Source organism: Pelobates fuscus, chromosome 5 (assembly GCF_036172605.1).
Source record: "Pelobates fuscus isolate aPelFus1 chromosome 5, aPelFus1.pri, whole genome shotgun sequence".
NCBI lineage: Eukaryota > Metazoa > Chordata > Amphibia > Anura > Pelobatidae > Pelobates > Pelobates fuscus.
In genome coordinates, this window is record NC_086321.1 from 79,961,821 (window position 1) to 79,983,005 (window position 21,185).

At 43.8% G+C, this 21,185-nt stretch overlaps 1 protein-coding gene across 1 annotated transcript in view; it reads right to left on the reverse strand.

Moving 5' to 3' along the window:
* Nucleotides 1-21,185, reverse strand: part of EMB (embigin) — a 38,264-nt gene that overhangs the window by 8,387 nt on the left and 8,692 nt on the right. The window contains exons 2-4 of the mRNA XM_063456877.1: nucleotides 8,895-8,981; nucleotides 5,571-5,763; nucleotides 3,973-4,061 (exon numbers count right to left, since the gene is read on the reverse strand). Of these exons, the coding sequence (XP_063312947.1) occupies nucleotides 3,973-4,061; nucleotides 5,571-5,763; nucleotides 8,895-8,981 (369 nt within the window). The remainder of the gene's footprint in view (nucleotides 1-3,972; nucleotides 4,062-5,570; nucleotides 5,764-8,894; nucleotides 8,982-21,185) is intronic.

A 21,185-nucleotide genomic window follows, 5' to 3' on the forward strand; every position in this document is an offset into this window, starting at 1 on the left:
CACAGTAAAGGAGTTTAAGCATGCGTGGGATAGGCATAAGGCTATCCTAACTATAAGATAAGGCCAGGGACTAATGAAAGTATTTAGAAAACTGGGCAGACTAGATGGGCCGAATGGTTCTTATCTGCCGTCACATTCTATGTTTCTATGTTTCTATGATTTCAGCAGGACTGTCCCGATTTGTGGATTGTGTCCTGTCATCCCTACTTAGATCCATGGTGTCCTGCTTTTGGGGATACCAGAGAACTGTCTCAAACAAGCATAGCCTAAGTGAGTCATTAGGAGAGCTTGTGCCCTAGGACCCTGCAGAGAGCACGTGTGACAAACGCTCCTTCCCAGGTACATTTGCCACGGACTCCGCCTTCTACCCACTGACTATGGTCCAGGACTGGGACACCATTTGGGAGCTACCCTGCCAGCCACCATTAGTAGCTTTCCCTGGGTGCCCCTGATTTGGCACTTTCTCTTCATGCGAATGGAACCGAATGCTAGCTCAATGGCGGCCGTTCGCATGAGCCAAACCCATGAATAATCCTCAGCGGTACTTAGCCGCGACTGCTATGGAACTAATTTCATCATGAGGACTTCGTGGGTTCACGGTCACCTCAGCAGGACATAGCCGTGAATGTTATTGAACTGTTTTCGGCAGGAGGTGGCCGTGCGGTTCCCGGACAACTTGGTTTGCAGTTTTGAACCACTTTGAAATTCCTCAGGAGAATGCTTTGTGGAGGGAAGGTGCCTGAGACTAAGGGGAACAAACGCTACCTAAGAGCCAGGCGGAGCACCCCATATTGCAGCCGCAGGAGCTCCCGAAAGCTGACCAGCAAAAGCACCAAATGCCCTGGAACTATTTTGGGCATAGGACCACGTGTGTCAGAACTTTAATACAGATCTGAGCGCTATCTGGAAAACTTGTGCACTCAGAGCAGGGCTATTTAAAGTATTATTTGTGGGGTTATTTTATGTTTTTATTATGTTTTGGGGTACTTTTATGTTTTTATATTTTTGTGTTTGGCTCTCTGTTCCTGGGAGATAATTAACTTACTGGTCTTACAGGCCCAGAGATTCCTGGGAGGGGCTTGTGCTGAATACAATGGGGACCCCCTGCTGGGGTCTGTGCATAAAAGGTCAAGCTTGCCTCATTAAAATCAGTTGTACTCCCAGAACTATGTGTCGTCTAGTTACTGAGAGGGGAAGGGCTATAATCACTGCTCAGCACTTTGTTCCAGCTTGTGGAGGATTAGCCAGGGCATAGGCGTGCGCACGGGGTGTGCCGGGTGTGCCTGGGCACACCCTGATCACACCTCCGTGCTGCACTGCCTCTGGGCAGACTGACATGTCGGGTCCTCGGTCTATGACCGAGGACCCGACACAGGAGGGGGCCCGGTGGCTTGCCCACAATGCCGCCGGGTGCGAGGCCCCTCCTGTCCGTCTGCCCTGATCCTCAGTCTGCAGCTCCGCCGGGAGTGAGCTGCAGACTGAGGTGTCTCGCGATCTCCAGCCTGTCAGAGCGTTGCCGCGGCAACGCCCTGACTGGAGATCGCGAGACTCACCATGTGGTCTGCAGCTCACTCCCGGCGGAGCTGCAGACTGAAGAGAGAGGGCACCCACTGGACCACCAGGGCAGGTATTTAAACCCCCCTCTGTCCCCTGTCACTCACTGCCCCCCCACCCTGCCTCTGCCCCCATACCCCCCCTAACCCCTGTCCCTAGCCCACTAACCCCTGTCACTACCCCTCTACCCCCCTAACCCCTGTCACTACCCCTCTACCCCCTAACCCCTGTCACTAACCCTCTAACCCCTGTCACTACCCCCTAACCCCTGTCACTACCCCCTAACCCCTGTCACTACCCCTCTACCCCCTAACCCCTGTCACTACCCCTCTAACTCCTGTCACTACCCCTCTAACCCCTGTCACTACCCCTCTAACCCCTGTCACTATCCCTCTAACCCCTGTCACTACCCCTCTATCCCCTGTCACTACCCCTCTACCCCTAACACCTGTCACTGCCCCTCTACCTCCCTAACCCATGTCACTGCCTCTCCACCCCCTTAACCCCTGTTACTGCCCTTCCACTCCCCCACCCCCTGTCACTACCCCTCTATCCCCCTAACCCCTGTCACTACTCCTCTATCCCCCTAACCCGTTACTCCCCCTCTACCCCCTAACCCCTGTCACTAACCGTCTACTCCCGCTACCTCCTGTCGCTGCCCCTCCACCCCCCTACCTCCTGTCCCTCTACCCCCAACCCCTGTCTTTGCCCCTCCACCCTCCTAACCCCTGTCGCCCACACAGTGCACCCCTCACAATCATACACACTGTACCCCGCACACACTGAATCCCTCACAATTACACAAACTGTACTCCTCGCAATCACACACACTGCACCCCTTACATGCTGCACCGCTCACAATCACACACTGCACCTATGTATATTTGTATATATACATATATATATATATATATATGTATATATGTATATATATGTGTGTGTGTATGTATGTATGTATGTATGTATGTATGTATGTGTGTGTGTGTGTGTATATAAAAATTCATATACACGCGGCGTGTGTGTTTGTGCTTTAGGGTGCACACCCTAATGCAACAGGCTGCGCACGCCTATGAGCCAGGGAAAGTCCTTGTAAGGACTAGAGCTCTCAGGATTGTGTTCTGTACAGTCCCTGGGAGGGAACAGAGCTAGTCCCCTATCCTGTTCCAGGATGGAGGGGCTCCAGGAGGACCCCAGTCATGCCACGGCAACTGGGGCCGCAGCGCTGAGTTTTTCCCCTGTTCCAGCTAGGAAGCGGCCCTTGTCGGAGGTACACAGCCAGGGTACAGGGAGCTTGAGCCTTTGATACAATTGCTTTACTGCCTTCCTCCCTTTACCTTCAATATAAATCGATGTTTCAGCCCCCGTTCTGGGTTTTCCTTAGGATCAAGGTTGTTGATCCTGAGGAAAGCCCCGAACGAGGGTTGAAACAACAATTTTTAATGGAATTACTTCAATAAAGAAATACTTTTAACTTAATTTAAGACCGTGAGTGCAAGCCATTTTTTGTACATAGGTATATATACACATTATATATAGATATATACACGCACACACATATATACACATACACATACACTTTTTTACCACCACTTATATAGCTTTCAAATTTGCAGGGAGAAGGAAGAATGGTAACTTAAGAGGCATGTGGGGGAACAAAATCTGTCGCATGGCTGGCTATAAAAAAAAATTACTTAAAGCTGACTTTGTGCACTGTGCAAACGGTCTTGCTGCTTGTCTCTCTAATAACGTCCTTTGTCATGTCCCCTTTTCTGCTACACCCTCTGCACCCACCTCTTTCTCTGACCCTGGCTATGTACCAGTTGCTTCTACCTGCTTGTAAAAAGGGAATGAGAGGGGTGGAAAAGTGAGTCCTGATTAGTGAGAGAGCAGTTAAGAACTGTGAAGCTTCTAATATCAGCAGATAAACTGGGTTGAGAGACAGATAAGAGATACTGACATATGCTATTTGTAAGCTTAAATTGCATCCTTCAAATGTCAAATAAATTAGTATTTAAATTAATATTTGTGAATAACTGTTAAAAATATTTAATAGTATGAAAAATAGTTTAATGTTGTTATATTTAGATATATTGTTTTTTTATTGGATATATATTATAATATTTTAATATTTGGAAAATTAAAATTAAATAAAAAAAAAAGTCAAAAGCTATGAAATCATTTGGAAGCTTATATAGTATATCAATATTATATTGAGGCTTAAGTTAGTTAAGTTAGCAACCATGATTTAAAAAAAAAACACAACACAAATTACCTATTAGAAACTGTGGATATATGCACAATTCCCTATGCTTGAATTAATAAGTCTGATTGATCTCTTTAACTCTGTAATTAACCATTGTGCAGTATCCCCTGAATTCATGCATACATTCATTTGAGACCTTGTGGTCAATTTCTTACCTTTTATATGAAATTCTGCTTTCACTTCTGTAGTAGAGTTGAAAATGCAAGTGTAGGTACCAATCATGTTTAGCGCCGTCACAGCAAATCTAAATATGAATAAATCATTGTTTGAAAACAAGGTAAAACACCAATATTGCACATGGAGAAGTTTTTATAAACATATTTTGAATGGTCACAAAAAAAAAAAAAAAAATGTGTAAACAAATTAATGGCTTTGGTGTTTTATTAAGTTCATTTGAATTGTTATTGATGCGGGACTGTTCTGACATCTGGCAAAATTACTCAGAAACTTGACTGCCAGAGAGCTCTGATTGGCCGGCTTGCAGGTTTTAAGCCTCCCTATAGTTAGATGAAGGTCATATTTTTACCTTTATTTACTTTTTATTGGGGCAGCAGCCTAGTTGACCTTCATGCCGCCTAGGTTTTTAACTGTTTACCCATTGTCTACCAGTGCTGCCAGTGTGTAAATAGTCAAGATTTAAAACGGTATTTTTGTTTGTGCCTAATTTTCTTTAAAAGCAGTCTTTGTAAATGTCTTAATCGTATACTTTCATGTAGAATTAAGATTCGAAAAACATTAATTTGTAAGTAAGCACTGACTGCATCCAGCGGACTGGTGCAGGTTTGGTCAGGTTGGCTGAATCACAACCAGAATTGGCTTTAGTAAAAATAATAATTGCTCTTCTGGCTGCAGGGACATTACTAGACTATTTTGCGCCTTAGGCAAGACCTCTCACCCTAAATAAAAATTGACAACTGTGTGTGTCTTTCTCTCTCCAGACACTTTTAGGGTCTCCTTCTCCCTCAACCCCTTTGTGTGTCTCTTTTTTCCTAAATAAAAAGCCCCTCTGTGTGTCTCTTTCTCCCCCCAGTACCTTTGTGTGTCTCTTTCTCCCCCCAGCCCCTTTGTGTGTCTCTTTCTCCCACCAGTCCCTTTGTGTGTCTCGGTCTCTCCCTAGCCACTTTGTGTGTCTCTCACCCAGCCCCTTTGCATGTCTATTTCTCTCCCAGCCCATTTGCATGCTGGTTTCTCCCCCAGCTGCTTCGTGTGCCTCTTTCTCCCCCTAGGCCCTTTGCATGTCTCTCCCACTCAACCCCTTTGCGTGTCTCTTCCCCCTTTCCCTTTGAATATCTCTCTCCCGCAGCCAATTTGCATGTCTGTTTTCCCCCTTCCTCAGGCCCTCTGTCTGTGTCATTGTTCCCTTCCCCTCTGTGTGTTTGTTATTGTCCCCTTCCCCAGACCAGGGGGAATTCTGTTGCTCTATTTAGTGACCTCCCGTTTGCAGTTCTGACGGAGAGGAGACAGTTAGCACTGACTGTAGATGCTTAGGAATCTTTCAATCAAGTACCATTTGGGGAGTAAATAGCTCTCTGATAGTCCCACATAGAGACACAATATTCACCTTGTCCTCCTCTGTGGATCTAGGGGCAAAATGGGGTTGCCAACCATGCCATCAGCATCCACCATAGCTGTCATTATAGTCAGCATATAGGGGGCTCCCATATGCTATGATGCCTATTCTAGTCACATATATGTCACTCATGTCATAGTAATTCTGCATAATAGCATTAAATAGTTATATTACTACACTTACTCATACGACGTATGCCGTTTATTCTCTGTGGTATTATTGGCATATTTATTTTTGCTTATTGTTGCATTCTCAAACGTCCAGGCCACATCATTTATCTGCAATTCTTCTGAATCAAGAAGCAGCTCGCACTCCAGTTTCAAATTTGCCGGGCTGTCAAGAATTATTTCTTTCTGTATGACTTTTTTTGTCAAACCTGCTCACAAAAAGGGAAAATAGAAATGTCTTATTGTCATAGTTGTAAAAGCAGAGCAAGCAGAGCGAAATGAATAAAACACATAATTTGAACTGAGTAATTGATGTATTTATCCAAAAAGCGACTGCAATTTAATCCATAAAGACCAATAGACTCCATTTAGTAAACAATGTCTAAATGAATAAACCAAATAGTTGTAATAAAGTGGCTTAGATTGGTGTTTCAGGGTAGAAACTTATTTTTTGACGCATGTTTTACACTTTGAAGAGGTCGCCCTTTCGTTACAGTCTGACTGCTACTATCGTATGCCCATGATTTAGATAAGTGGTATGCCTAGGTAAGTGCCATTTTCACGTAACCTGTATCTGGCTCTAAACATTCTAAACATTGGCCTTAAATCAAGCTCCTTGTCAATAAATAGCAGTCTCCAACAGTTGCAAGCTGTCATTATTAACAACAGCTGTTATTTAGTAGCTGCTACTTCCTGACAGGTTTCAAGACGTAACACTATTTGTTACCTAGGGCCACCAATGACTTATGCTCACAAAGGCTGGTTAGTTGCAGATTAACACTTGCTGGTAAAGCACTGGCATAAGTTATCACCACACCAGACTTTGTCGATATCAAAGGCCCAATTTTAGCATGGGTACTTCATCCTGTGATTGGCCTTAGCAGGAGATAGCTGCAAAATATAACATTTATTAAATTGTGATTTTGTACTATGCCATATGCACAATATGTAACTTCTGAGGTTCATATCCTCGGTGGGAAATTTCCTTGCACTTTACTTATATAAAGAATACTTGTATTTTTCACATCATGTGTCTAGCCATTTAATTTATTTTACCACTCTTTGATATGGTTTCAAATGCTCTAGGCTTTCCATGTAAAACCATGTAATTAATATGTATTTTTCCCATAAGATGTGTAGGCACTTAGTTATTGCTAACTACTTTAAAAGCCCAGAGGTTCACTTGTGATAAGTGTTTTGGGTTAGTGGCAGCCAGTAATGACTAATGATAGGGTTGTGAAAAAGTCAAAAGCCAGTTGCTTAGTAGAGGTTAGCGGCTCCAAAGATAATAATGGACTGTTTTCTTTTTGTGTCTTTAACACAGCAGCAGTTTGATAGCAATTTTATTACCATAGTATAGGATGCTCTTTATTTACCTATTTCCATACATACATACTTTTTTTTTTTTTTTAAACATTCTTTATTTTTTTGTGCACATAGGTAGGTACAGTCTTACTTGCGATGCCACAACAGCAAAGTTATGAGATATCAAACATGGAAATATAAGTACATGGCATAGAAAGACAGTGCACATTTTTATAAAAATAAAATAATAGGAATGATAGGAAACAGGATAGTGAGGCTTGCTTTGCTAGCTTAATAAGCACATTGCTGAAATTGATTAAGCTCAACATTACTTGTTAGGTAGGGTGTAAAAGCTGTATCACACGCTAAGACGTTTTTCATAGTAAAAAACAAAACAAAAAAAAACAACAACAAAACAGGATGCTAGCTATGGCATAGATTTCAGTCAAACTGTTTAACAATAGGTTACTGCATCACAAGCTAGTGGTAGTAAAGGAGTTTTGAATGGGTAGCTAGTTGCTAATAGAGCATAATACCAGCAATATATTCAATCAGGATCTTATATAGCATAAGGACTGCATACCTCAGCCATCATAAAGCAAAGGATAAATCTACTGAATAAAACAATTATAATGGCAGCCGTTAGTTATATGGCATGGTCACTCCTGTCTCACATAAAGTCAGAATGAAAGGAACAAAATAAATACTCAGCATGTGCTAGAATTTTACATGGTGGGCAAGCACTATGCCAGAGATAAAGTCCCGGTCTCCATTCAGTTGATGCCGTGCAAGGTAGAGCGAAGTCCCTGCGTGGTAGTCTCTTCTAGCCCAAAGACTGTACAGTCCTCACAAAACTGCGTGAGTAAAAGTCTCTGGGAGAGCAAAGGGAATCAGCAGATGCCCGCTCGTGACGCAGGGCCGCCAGCTGCTACTGCTGGGTATCGCCGTCAGGTGTCTCGGAGAGACAGCATGTCAGGGACTGTGTGGAAAAGGACCAAGCATGCTTCAGTAAAGGCCCCTGCTCTGTTGGGGGGGTTAGGGTGAGATGGGGTTTGATTCTGGCGCTTCTCACCAGCATAGTGTTTGACCCATCTCCTCTGCCGGGTGCATTTGCGGCGAGCATGTTGAGGGTTCCCACTCCCTCTCCTGCAGCTCCTCGAGGTTACACCGCTTCTGCTCCCCTTCAGCTTCCCTCCAGGAACACGCCGGTGATGAGCATGAGAGTGAGGTTGTTAAGCTAGTCGGTTCTGCGGGATCACAGCTTGGATTATAGGAATGTAGATAAGTCTCAGTTCGTGGAGTTTTGTCCAGAACTTTTGTCCAACGAGATGGAATGCCTTAAGGAATGGGTCCTCGTGTGTGTGCGCTTGAGGAAATATGCCCGCAGATGTATGATCCAGCACGGCGGCCATTTTTTTGGTAGGCCCGGACTCTCCAGATCCATGGTCAGCCAGAGGATGCAGCGGGGCAGGTGCACCAGTGGCGGCTGGGATATACCTCACCGGCGGGGGGAAATCGAGGTATCTCACTATGACGTTCTCAGTCGCTTGTGGATAGAGGGATTGTCCGTCTTCCTCACTTCCGTGTTGCATGGTAGGCCGCAACTAGGCCTCAGGCTTGATCTAGTGAGATGCTGACTGGGCGATGTGGTTCCAAAAGCTCAGATTGGTAGCCCCCTGGTTGCAGTGGGACAACATGGTCGTCAGGTGTCAGAATTGTGTAGTTAAACCCAGCTTTAACTACACAGAATTGTGTAGTTAAACCTATTGCGATAGATCTCCAGGAGCTCATGCGACCAATCGCCTTGCAAGTCAGCCACCCCCCCCCCCTCAGGCCTCGCCCCCCACATACATTCATACTTATATGTTTGTCACCACAAGAGTATTATATGGTTATAGTTTTCAGTACGGACAAATGGACAGACAGACAGAGAGAGAGCATATTTACAAAACTGGGTTTTAGACAGGAATCTGAGTGATCAGACCATTATGTTATACATTATATAAGCCAATTGCTATAAAATGAATCAATTTACCGGGGATCGATATACTGTGTTTAATTACGGTGTAGTTAGATATGTTTTCATCTTTTCTTTGAGAAGGCTGTGCAGCTGGGTCTGGATCTATGGAAAAAAGAAAAAAACAAGTATTAACAAGGATGACTTTGTGTCTGAACCTGATGACACAACTATCCCCAAGCAGAACATGTATTGCAGACATATGTAGGCTTCTTCCTCTTACTGCAGACCACAATATAGCTGTTACAGTTACCGCAGGTCCTTCCCATCTCATGTAGCCATACTACATGTTACACCATGCGTCATTCTAGCATCATGACTGACGTTAAATACCTTTCCTATTCCTGGATTCCTCATTCATGCAACATCTTTCTCAAACTTTCCTATGCCACAATTATGATGCTAGACAATAAGGCTGCAAATTGGTATCCAAGAGTGCAATATATGTTTATATGAGTGGCTCTGTGTCACTCAAACAGCCATTGTGAGCACTGGACCCAAGCAATGGCCATTGTGAGCACTGAATCCAAAGTAATCTGTGAACTCTCCAATTAATAAGCACAGCAGGATCACCAGACTTGAAAAAGCCTCTGGTTGGGGGGCGAAACGCATCAGGGTGATGTTAGGCTCAGAAAACACACAGGCTGTTTTGCAGAGAGTAAGAGCCATGGTCCAATACTTTATTGCTGTTTGTCATTGGTTCAAGGACAGTTAAAAAACAAATCAGTTATTTGCTGCTGCTATACAAAAGCACTGATTTTTTTAAGGTAATTTTATGTTGTTATACTGGAGTCTGGTGATCCCGCTTCCCTTATTAATTGAAGAGTCCGCATATAACTTTGGATCCAGCAATCACAAAGATCCTGATCTTTCAATCTCTTGCACTATTTGTTATATTATTTATTTCAGGATATAAAAGAAAATTGCAAGTTGTATAAGTATGCAATAATATTTTTTTGCCCACAATACATTTACAGTTTTAAATTTTCTATTTGATATTGGTTCATTCCAGTTTACTCTTTGCTTGCTTACAGGCTAATTCACCTACTTTAGCACCACATTCAGCTCAGCCGCTCTAAGAACCAGTAACTTGCAACTGTCCTATCTAGTCTATTTATTTGGTATGGTTGACCTGTATTTTGAATGTTTGGGTCTCACACATCTAGGAAGCAAAAGGAACGGGGTGATATCTTCTCCAGAAATTCTAGTGGGAGATGAGTCGAGTAAGATTCCCCTAGTCATTATGGTGAAGCTTTTAAAGTCATAGGATTTATTGTTTGTTTAAGAAAGATTAAAAAACAAAACACATTTTAAAAGACTTCTCCACATATCAACATACATATCAACAAGAAGATGCAAAATATCAATGGAAAACACTTTGAGTAACTGTTTTTTTTTTGGCTTCTATTGTTGTGGGAAATTGCATATTTATATGCACAGTATATTACTGGAACACTTCATGCACCCTAACTTCTATAGCGTGTGTTGTCAGGTAGATTAAATAGGCCTATATCCCCTTTTACTCACAGACTCCCCAGTTTTAGTCCACCGTTTTCCCTGTTATAAATCTTATATGTTTCCTGCGCTAATAGTCATAAACTATCTTGACTACAACACAGCGTAGATTATTTACTGATAAATATTTCTTGCGACAGATGTAATAATAAAAACAAATAATTACAAATGACTAAAGATTTTTTCGATATACAGTAAGTTGCTAAATATCCTGTTAAAATTTAAAACCGCCCACGGAAAGAAGCCGAAGGGTCCCCTGCAAGGTTAGGTGGTTTCCCACGCTGCAGCAAACAAAACTGCACACCAGGAGTATGACTCTAGACACTGCCGCCGGAGAGCGCATCCACAACGTAGATGGAGAGCCTTAGGCTGCTTCCGGCACCGGAAAACCACTGACACCCTGAAGCCACAGTCCTGGAGGGAACACCGCAGAAACTCATCCCGGCCTAAACCTCTTGCAGAGAACTGAAAGCTGCTTATACTTACCCACTGGCCAACCCACTACATACCGGCATACTGCTGAAGCTGCTCCAGCTCCATCTATCTGGTCATGGGCCCAGAGACCCGTGGCATTGTGATATGTTGCAGGAATGTGAGGTACCCCTGACAGGCATCGGTTGAATGAGACCCCAGATGGAGCAATCAGTCCTCCCAAAGACACTTTGCAGAAGCCTATGTGTGGCATAGGGAGGGAACACTGAGCAGAATATTTACCAGCCTCACAACATAACTGTAATCCCTCATTCTTAATTCTTATGACCCCACTTCCAGTGGTATCTTATTCTTGCTTTATGTCCCTGTTTTTTTGTTTTCTATTCTTCTGTTAGCATCATGGGTGGACTGAGCACTCTGGCACTTCGGTCATGGAGCTGCCTGCCAGCTGGATTGTAAAGGCTCAGCTGAGGAGCTCAACAAGCTCCCCAGACAGCCTGCACATAGTGAGGGGCCCTCACAACCTACTGTGGCCCCTGTTATTAAATAAGTTCCCCTCTTGGTTGGCCGCAGCAGAGGGCTTTGTAGCACACTGAGAGACAGCCCAGGGGCCTTATCAAATACCCTCCAGGCTGCCTCACACTGTGCCTGTCTAGTGCAGCATGTTGGTGAAAAAAAATCGGCAGAGGCTCCAATAGCAGAGTCTCTGCCGTGAGATGAGCACAGAACGCACTGCTCTATCAGTGTTACAGGCAGCCTGATCCCACTGCAGTTCTATGGCCCGCCAGATAGGGAGCTCTTCGGGACACTTGCATGGCAAGGAGGTGGCGAGACTGTCTGCACCCACCAGGGGTGCAAACAAGTTTATTCTGCCACTGGACCACTAGGTATAAAGATTCCCCCCTCCATGGACAAATGTAAGGCTCAGGGAAGGGAGAACACATGATTTAACTTTTTATTTTCACAGCTCTTATCTTTCCACCCACTACAACCTTCATCACCACCTACACCACTTCATCAAGAAACTAATTACAAGCTTCTGTCCGGCTGGTATCGCACCCCCACCCTACTACATAGGATATTTCCGGAGGCATCCTCCCTCTGCTGGAGGTGAGGCCTGGGAGAAGGGACAATCAAACATATCTGGGGGAGTTGTCCCAAGATAACCCCTTTCTGGGACACACTGACAGACGTCCTTGGCAAACCACAACACCTCCCGCCGAGTTGGCCTTATTGCATCTCACCTCAACAACACTTCTGAAGTACAAGAAGTCCATCATTAGACACCACCTCAATGCAGTTAATCCCAGTCTATTGGAAACAAAACTTGATCCCCAGCAGTGAACAGTGGCTGGAACAAGTGGAAGATATTCAAGCGGCGGAGGCAGTCCAGACGGCGCTGTGGTGCACAAGTAAAAAACATGCAGATCAATGGCGCCCATGGTTTCTCTACATGGCAGACAGGGCGGGAGGCGGCGGGGACACTGGGGAGGATGGGGTGGGGACTCCGCTCCAGGTCCCACTATACACTAACCTGCAACACACACTTTAACAATCTCCTTAGTGTCCTCCCATCTCTCAATAAGGGAGGTGGAGGCAGGGCTAAATATGAGGCAGGGGCAGAGCCAAGTCAGCAGCAGAGGCAGGGTTAAATGGGCAGCGGGACAGAGTTAAATGCGGCCTCTAGCCACTGCCTGGTGACGCTGCACACTAAGAGGGAGGCAGGAATGAGGCCTTGCTTTCCCAAAAGCTAGACAAGGAGTGCACTGACTCCATTCCTTCCCTCTCCAGACCATAATGGAGAAAAGTACCTGTCTGTGTGTGTGTGTGTGTGTGTGTGTGTCTGCCTGCTTGTGATTGTGTGTGTGTGTGACTGTCTGCCTGTGACTGTGTGTGTGACTGCCTGTGGCTGGCTATGGCTGCCTGTAGCTCTGTATGTCTGTGACTGTCTGCATGTGAGTTTCTGACTGTAACTCTGTGTGTGACTGTGTACGAGTGACTATGTGCCTGGAGCTGTGTGCATGTGGCTGTATTTGATATATGTGTATAACAGTGTGTACCTGACTGTGTGTCTGACTATGGGACTATGTGCAAGTCACATTGCAAAAATACACACCAGCATTCACACATGGGCCTACCTGCATTTTTAAAAATCTGAATTAAATATCCACCACAAGCTTTACAAACAGTCAACACACATATATCACACCCAGTCTATACACCTATAACAAATATCACACACGGAGACAGAGGCACAGACCATATTCCCTGCACACTGGACCACCAGAGATCTGCATGCACCCCTCCCTGCCAGGCAACAACAGGGAAGTCGAATTTTTTTATTATTATTATTCTTTAATAATTATTAATTTAATAAAGCCTCTGTAAAAACACTACACCCTTACACACACATTATATATGGATAAGTGGGTGTGACCGGGAAGCGGCGCTGTGAACATTTTTCACAGGGCACCTAAACGCCTAAGGCTGGCCCTAAGTAAATATATGGCAAATGGACAAATATAATATACAGGTAATTGTAAAATACAATTTATTGACCAATAGAAATCTGCATTATATGGGGCAGTGTAGATTGCTATTATTCATCCCCATGTGATATACAGTAATACCATATAGCAGACGGGGATGTAGGTTGCGCTCACTGTGAGTACGTACTGTACTTGCAATGGCCAGCCAGTGATAGGCTGAAAATGGTAGTTGGTGCTCTCAATCAATTATCGGCACAAAATGCTTCTCAACGCTTCCATTCTCTACTCAGTACGGTGCTCGTTTTAAGGGGAAGAAGTCCCTTTTAAAATATGTATTAAGTGATCTAGATTTTCTATTTACATTATAGCGTTTGTACAAAGCAGTAGTAATAATATATATAGATACAATGTATCTCTGTCAAGTACTATTATGTACAATGTTTATATTACAATATGAACTATATAACTTTCTCGATACTGTATTTTTGCTTCTGAAGATTAATACAGGCAATTTTTTTCTAAAAGCTCAACCCCTTAAGGACACATGACATGTGTGACATGTCATGATTCCATTTTATTCCAGAAGTTTGGTCCTTAAGGGGTTAAAGGACCACTATAGTGCCAGGAAAACAAACTCGTTTTCCTGGCACTATAGTGCCCTGAGGGTGCCCCCACCCTCAAGGCCCCCCTCCCGCTGAGCTGAAGTTGGATGAAGGAGTTAAACACTTACCTTTCTCCAGCGCCGGGCTCCCCTCCTCCTTTGGACGTCATCGGCTGAATGCCCATGCGCGGCAAGAGCCGCGCGCGCATTCAGTCAGTCCATAGGAAAGCATTCTCAATGCTTTCCTATGGATACTGGCGTCTTCTCACTGTGAGAATCACAGTGAGAAGCGCAGAAGCGCCTCTATTGGCTGTCAATGAGACCCATATGTAAACATAGCAGTTTCTCTGAAACTGCTATGTTTACAGCAGGCAGGGTTAACCTTAGAGGGACCTGGCACCCAGACCACTTCATTAAGCTGAAGTGGTCTGGGTGCCTATAGTGGTCATTTAATCTAAAGCAGTGTTATTATGTAACTTTTTACATCAAGGGCAATATCCTATTAGATACTATTATTATAGCTATAATCAGTGATGTACTGTCATAGAACATAGGAAGTTGTACAGACAGGAAAGACTCCAATCAAGAATGCTTTATGATTGCATCCAGGCAGCCTGCTCGTTGTGCTAGCTAAACATCAATACAGCATTAATCTCTCTGCAAGTAATATTACATTCTGCATTAGGTGTGGCTAAAATGTAAAACCTTCCCACAGCTAATAAAGAACTACAAATCCCATGATGATTTACTAGTCGTGAGCCTAAGCAATTGTAATGCTACACATCTCTGGCTGTAGTTAATTGTCATGTCTGATGTACACTGTCAGAAGCAGCTCCAGGACAAATGCAGAGATTGTTGATAGCATAAGATCTTTTGTTGATATACTCAGCAAAATGGATATCTAGTGTTGCATTAAACCATATGCAATATGTAATATCGGCACAAGCACAGGAAGCACAGTATAAATTGCTATTGGATCAGGCAAGAATGAACATCATGACTGAACCTTTCCAATATAAATGTAGAAAAGAATCCAGGCACTCCAAGGTATTCCAAAAGATAGGCAATTTTATTGGACCCAAGCACCAAAAACAACGTTTCGACCCCTTAGGGCCTTTGTCAAGCCCTAACCTTTGCCCCTCTAATTTAAGACTATGTCCTCTTGTTGTGGTAGTTTTTCTTCTTTTAAATATGGTCTCCTCCTTTACTGTGTTGATTCCTTTTATGTATTTAAATGTTTCTATCATATCCCCCCTGTCTCCTCTTTCCTCCAAGCTATACATGTTAAGATCCTTTAACCTTTCCTGGTAAGTTTTATCCTGAAATCCATGAACCAGTTTAGTAGCCCTTCTCTGAATTCTCTCTAAGGTATCAATATCCTTCCGAAGATATGGTCTCCTGTACTACGTACAATACTCCGAGTGAGGTCTCACCAGTGTTCTGTACAATGGCATGAGCACTTCCCTCTTTCTACTGCTAATACCTCTCCCTATACAACCAAGCATTCTGCTAGCATTTCCTGCTGCTCTATTACATTGTCTGCCTACCTTTAAGTAATCAGAAATAATCACCCTTAAATCCCTTTCCTCAGATGTTGAGGTTAGGACTCTATCAAATATTCTGTACTCTGCCCTTGGGTTTTTACGTCCAAGATGCATTATCTTGCACTTATCCACATTAAATGTCAGTTGCCACAACTCTGACCATTTTTCTAGTTTACCTAAATCATTAGCCATTTGGCTTATCCCTCCTGGAACATCAACCGTGTTACATATCTTAGTATCATCAGCAAAAAGACATACCTTACCATCAAGACCTTCTGCAATATCACTAATAAAAATATTAAAGAGAATGGGTCCAAGTACAGATCCCTGAGGTACTCCACTGGTGACAAGCCCATGCTTCGAATATACTCCATTAAATACAACCCTCTGTTGCCTGTCACTCAGACACTGCCTTACCCAACAATATTGGAATCCAAACTTATTGCAGTTTATTGGTAAGCCTTCTATGTGCAACTGTGTCAAAATCCTTACTGAAATCTCGGTAAGCAATGTCTACTGCACCACCCTGATCTATAATTTTAGTTACCCAATCAAAAAAATCAATAAGATTAGTTTGGCATGATCTCCCTGAAATAAAACCATGTTGTTTCTGATCTTGAAATCCATGTGTTTTTAGATGTTCAAAAATCCTATCCTTTAACATTGTTTCCATCACTTTCCCTACTACTGAAGTAAGGCTTACTGGCCTATAGTTGCCCGACTCCTCCCTATTACCTTTCTTGTGAATGGGCACAACATTCGCCAACTTCCAATCTTCTGGGACTACTCCTGTTATCAATGATTGGTTAAATAAATCTGTTAATGGTTTTGCTAGTACACCAGTAAGCACTTTTAATAGCTTTGGGTGTATTCCATCAGGTCCCATTGACTTATTTGTCTTTACTTTTGACAGTTGAAATAGAACCTCTTCCTCTGTAAACTCACGTGTAATAAATGACTAATTTATCCTTTTTCCTTCATTTTCATCTGTAAATACCAAACAAAAATATTCACTGAGGCAGTCAGCTAGACCTTTATCCTCTTCTACATACCTTCCTTCTTTTGTTTTTAATCTAACTAATCCTTGTTTTACTTTTCTTTTCTCATTTATGTATCTAAAAAAAGTTTTGTCCCCCTTTTTTACTGACTGTGCTATTTTCTCTTCTGTGTGTGATTTGGAAGCTCCTATAACTTACTTAGCCTCTTTCTTAGCCTCTTTTTTTTATAATTACTAAATGCTAACATTTTGTTTTTTACTATTTTGGCCACATCTGCAGAGTACCACAGTGGTTTCTTGAATTTTTTGCTTTCACTGACAAGCCTAATGCAATTTTCTGTTGCCTTCAGTAGTGCAACTTTTAAATAATCCCATTTCTCTTAGACTCCATTTAAATTGCTCCAGTCTGATAATGACTCCTTTACACATATTCTAATTTTAGAAAAGTCTGTTTTTCTAAAGTCTAAAACTTTTGTTTTTGTGTGGTGTGACTTAGTCACTGTTCTTATATTAAACCACACTGACTGATGATCACTGGATCCTAAACTTTCACCTACTGTAATATCGGATACCAAATCTCCATTTGTTAACACTAAACCTAGTATGGCCTCTTTATGAGTTGGCTCCTCAACGCCTTGTTTTAGAGACAATCCCAGTAGGGAGTTTAGAATATGTGTGCTCCTGGCACAAGCAGCTATTTTTGTTTTCCAATTCACATCAGGAAGATTAAAGTCACCCATGATGATAACTTCCCCCTTCATTGTCATTTTAGCTAGTTCCTCAACTAGTAGGCCAATAAATCACACCTACACAAGTTACTGTGTGATTACCAAATTCTAATGTAACCCAAACATACTCTATGTTCGCCTCACTAACTTTTATTAGGCTAGATTTTATGCTATCCTTCACATAAAGGGCCACCTCTACCCCTTTCCTGCCTTCCCTGTCTTTTCTATATAAAGAGTACCCTGGTATTGCTATGTCCCAGTCATTTTTCTCATTATACCATGTCTCGGTAACAGCGACTAAATCTACACTATCAGTTGCCATTATTGCCACAAGTTCATGAATCTTATTCCCTAAACTGCGAGCATTTGTAGACATGACTCTAAACTTATAATTTTTTTTAACACACTTGCTACAGGCACCTTCTGTCCTTGTTTTGGGGGACAATTGGATTGATGTTTTATCACCCTTTTGCCCCCGCCCTCCTAGTTTAAATACATCCTAGCAAAACCTCTAAACTGCTCACTGAGAACATTTGTTCCCTTTTGAGAAAGATGCAAACCATCTTTTTTTTGTACAGTTTATTTCCATTCCAAACAGAGCTACCATGAGAAATAAAGCCAAATCCTTGCTCCCGACACCATTCACCAAGCCACTAGCCTCAGTGCCTCTCTCCACAACACCACTAGCCTCAATGCCTCTCTCCACAACACCACTAGCCTCAATGCCTCTCTCCACAACACCACTAGCCTCAGTGCCTCTCTTCACAACACCACTAGCCTCAGTGCCTCTCTCCACAACACCACTAGCCTCAATGCCTCTCTCCACAACACCACTAGCCTCAGTGCCTCTCTCCACAACACCACTACCCTCAATGCCTCTCTCCACAACACCACTAGCCTCAGTGCCTCTCTGCACAACACCACTAGCCTCAGTGCCTCTCTCCACAACACCACTAGCCTCAGTGCATCTCTCCACAACACCACTAGCCTCAGTGACTCTCTCCACAACACCACTAGCCTCAATGCCTCTCTCCACAACACAACTAGCCTCAGTGCCTCTCTGCACAACACCACTAGCCTCAGTGCCTCTCTCCACAACACCACTAGCCTCAATGCCTCTCTCCACAACACCACTAGCCTCAATGACTCTCTCCACAACACCACTAGCCTCAGTGCCTCTCTCCATAACACCATTACACTCTGAAAGTGCAGAAAATGAATTATGTAGAGCAACAGACTGTGCAATATGCCTTTTATCCACAACTCTAAGTCTACCAGATCCTAAGGGGTCGAAACATTTGTTTTTTGGTGCTTGGGTCCAATAAAATTGCCTATCTGTTGGAATACCTTGGAGTGCCTGGATTCTTTTCTACATTTAAATCTGATAGTTGGTTCCTTTGGTACTGGGGCTTATCCACCAAAGCACCAAGGATTCCAGGACAAGGGATTGTGTTACCTATTACCTATACATGAACCTTTCCAATAGTCTTTACTGCTTTCAGGATCAAACTTATGAAAGAAAAATGTTATCCAATCAATTTAATTCTGTGGTTACTAGGGAGAGATGGATCCAGGCAAAACAAGTGCTGCTTTTGGTGCAAATTGCAGAATGTTGAGAGACATTCTGTTGCTTTAATATGTGATTGCTTCTTATCTAGCTCTTTGCACCAGAACAGCACCTGTTTTTCTTACTAAATATCAGCCATTGTCTCTTATATAGCACTGGCACGTTGCATGTTTCTGGCCTAGATTTTCCTACGTGAGATACAGTTGGAGACAGTTCTCCCATTGACATTTATGGGAGCAATGCTATTTGAGTACCAGAGATAGGCTTATCTCAGAATAGCATTAACTCCATGGCCTGCTGAGCACGTGCTTTACATAAACACTTGAAATTATGACTGCTATGTTTTTAACAAGACTGCAATATGGAAGATGGAAAACTACCACAACAAGAAGGCATTGTCTTAAATTAGAGGGGCAAAGGTTTAAAATAATATCAGGAAGTATTACTTTACCGAGAGAGTAGTGGATGCATAAAAAATGGCCTTCCAGCTGAAGTGGTAGAGGTAGTGTTGTCGCGAACCCGAAATTTTCGGTTTGCGAACGCGAACTTCCGCAAATGTTCGCGAACCGGCGAACCGCGCGAACTGCCATTGACTTCAATGGGCAGGTGAATTTTAAAAACAACAGGGACTCTTTCTGGCCACAATAGTGATGGAAAAGTTGTTTCAAGGGGACTAACACCTGGACTGTGGCATGCCAGAGGGGGATCCATGGCAAAATTCCCATGGAAAATTGCACAGTTGATGCAGAGTCTGCTTTTAATCCATAAAGGGCAGAAATCACCTAACATTGACACCTGTCCTCAAAGCCCAGCCCTGATACACACTGACACAGAGCAGAATAGAGACTGTTCCCCCTACATAGGGTCACTTGGCAGATATGGATTGACACCTGTCCTCAAAACCCCTGATACACACTGACACAGAGCAGAATAGGGACTGTTCCCCCTACATAGGGTCACTTGGCAGATATGGATTGACACCTGTCCTCAAAACCCCTGATACACACTGACACAGAGCAGAATAGAGACTGTTCCCTGTCCACAGAGACCATGATACACACTGACACAGAGCAGAATAGGGACTGTTACCCCTACATAGGGTCACTTGGCAGATATGGATTGACACCTGTCCTCAAAACCCCTGAAACACACTGACACAGAGCAGAATAGAGACTGTTCCCCGTCCACAGAGACCATGATACACACTGACACAGAGCAGAATAGGGACTGTTCCCTGTCCACAGAGACCATGATACACACTGACACAGAGCAGAATAGAGACTGTTCCCCGTCCACAGAGACCATGATACACACTGACACAGAGCAGAATAGAGACTGTTCCCCCTACATAGGGTCACTTGGCAGGTATGGATTGACACCTGTCCTCAAAGCCCCTGATACACACTGGGGGAGCTACTGTCCTCCCCAACCCCTGCGCGGTGGGTGGGGGCCATAAATCACAATGGGGTGACCTACTGTCCTCCCCCCCTCGGCCCCCACCCCTGCGCGGTGGGTGGGGGGCATAAATCACAATGGGGGGGCCTACTTTCCTCCCCCCCGGCCCCCATCCCTGCGCGGTGGGTGGGGGGCATAAATCACAATGGGACGGACCTACTGATAGGAGTGGAGTATTGTTCATATCAGTTTAATACCTTCCGCGTCTCCTATCAGTGGACGTGTAAATGGCAGAGATTTTTAATTGTTGAATCACCTCCCCTTTTTAGGCCAAGGTGGGAAGATGCTTAGACCACTGGTATATTGGTGCCATCTTGGAGGATTTTAATTTTTGGTTTGGTTTTTGAAGCCACAGTGCTGCACCAGTTGGCCTAAAAATTAGGCATGTACACATGCCTGAAAAATTTGGTATTGTTGCAGCCGCTGCTGTAGCAGCGTCCAGAAAAATTGATGTTTGTTTCACAGGCAGAAAGTGCCCTAAAACATGGCGGCTTGAACCCTAGTTGGTGGCGGATAAGTCACGCAAGTCAAACGTCATTCAGAGCTAAAATACAGCAGCGTGTGGACCATTTTTAGCCCAAGGCAGCTCATCTCATCAGGCCTTTTTTAAGCGAATGTATCGCCCAGTGTCAGTCCCTTCGGGATCCATCCCTCATTCATCTTAATAAAGGTGAGGTAATCTAGACTTTTTTGACCTAGGCGACTTCTCTTCTCAGTGACAATACCTCCTGCTGCACTGAAGGTCCTTTCTGACAGGACACTTGAAGCGGGGCAGGCCAGAAGTTCTATCGCAAATTGGGATAGATCAGGCCACAGGTCAAGCCTGCACACCCAGTAGTCAAGGGGTTCATCGCTCCTCAGAGTGTCGATATCTGCAGTTAAGGCGAGGTAGTCTGCTACCTGTAGGTCGAGTCGCTCTCTGAGGGTGGATCCCGAAGGGCTGTGGCGATGCATAGGACTTAAAAAGGTCCGCATGTCCTC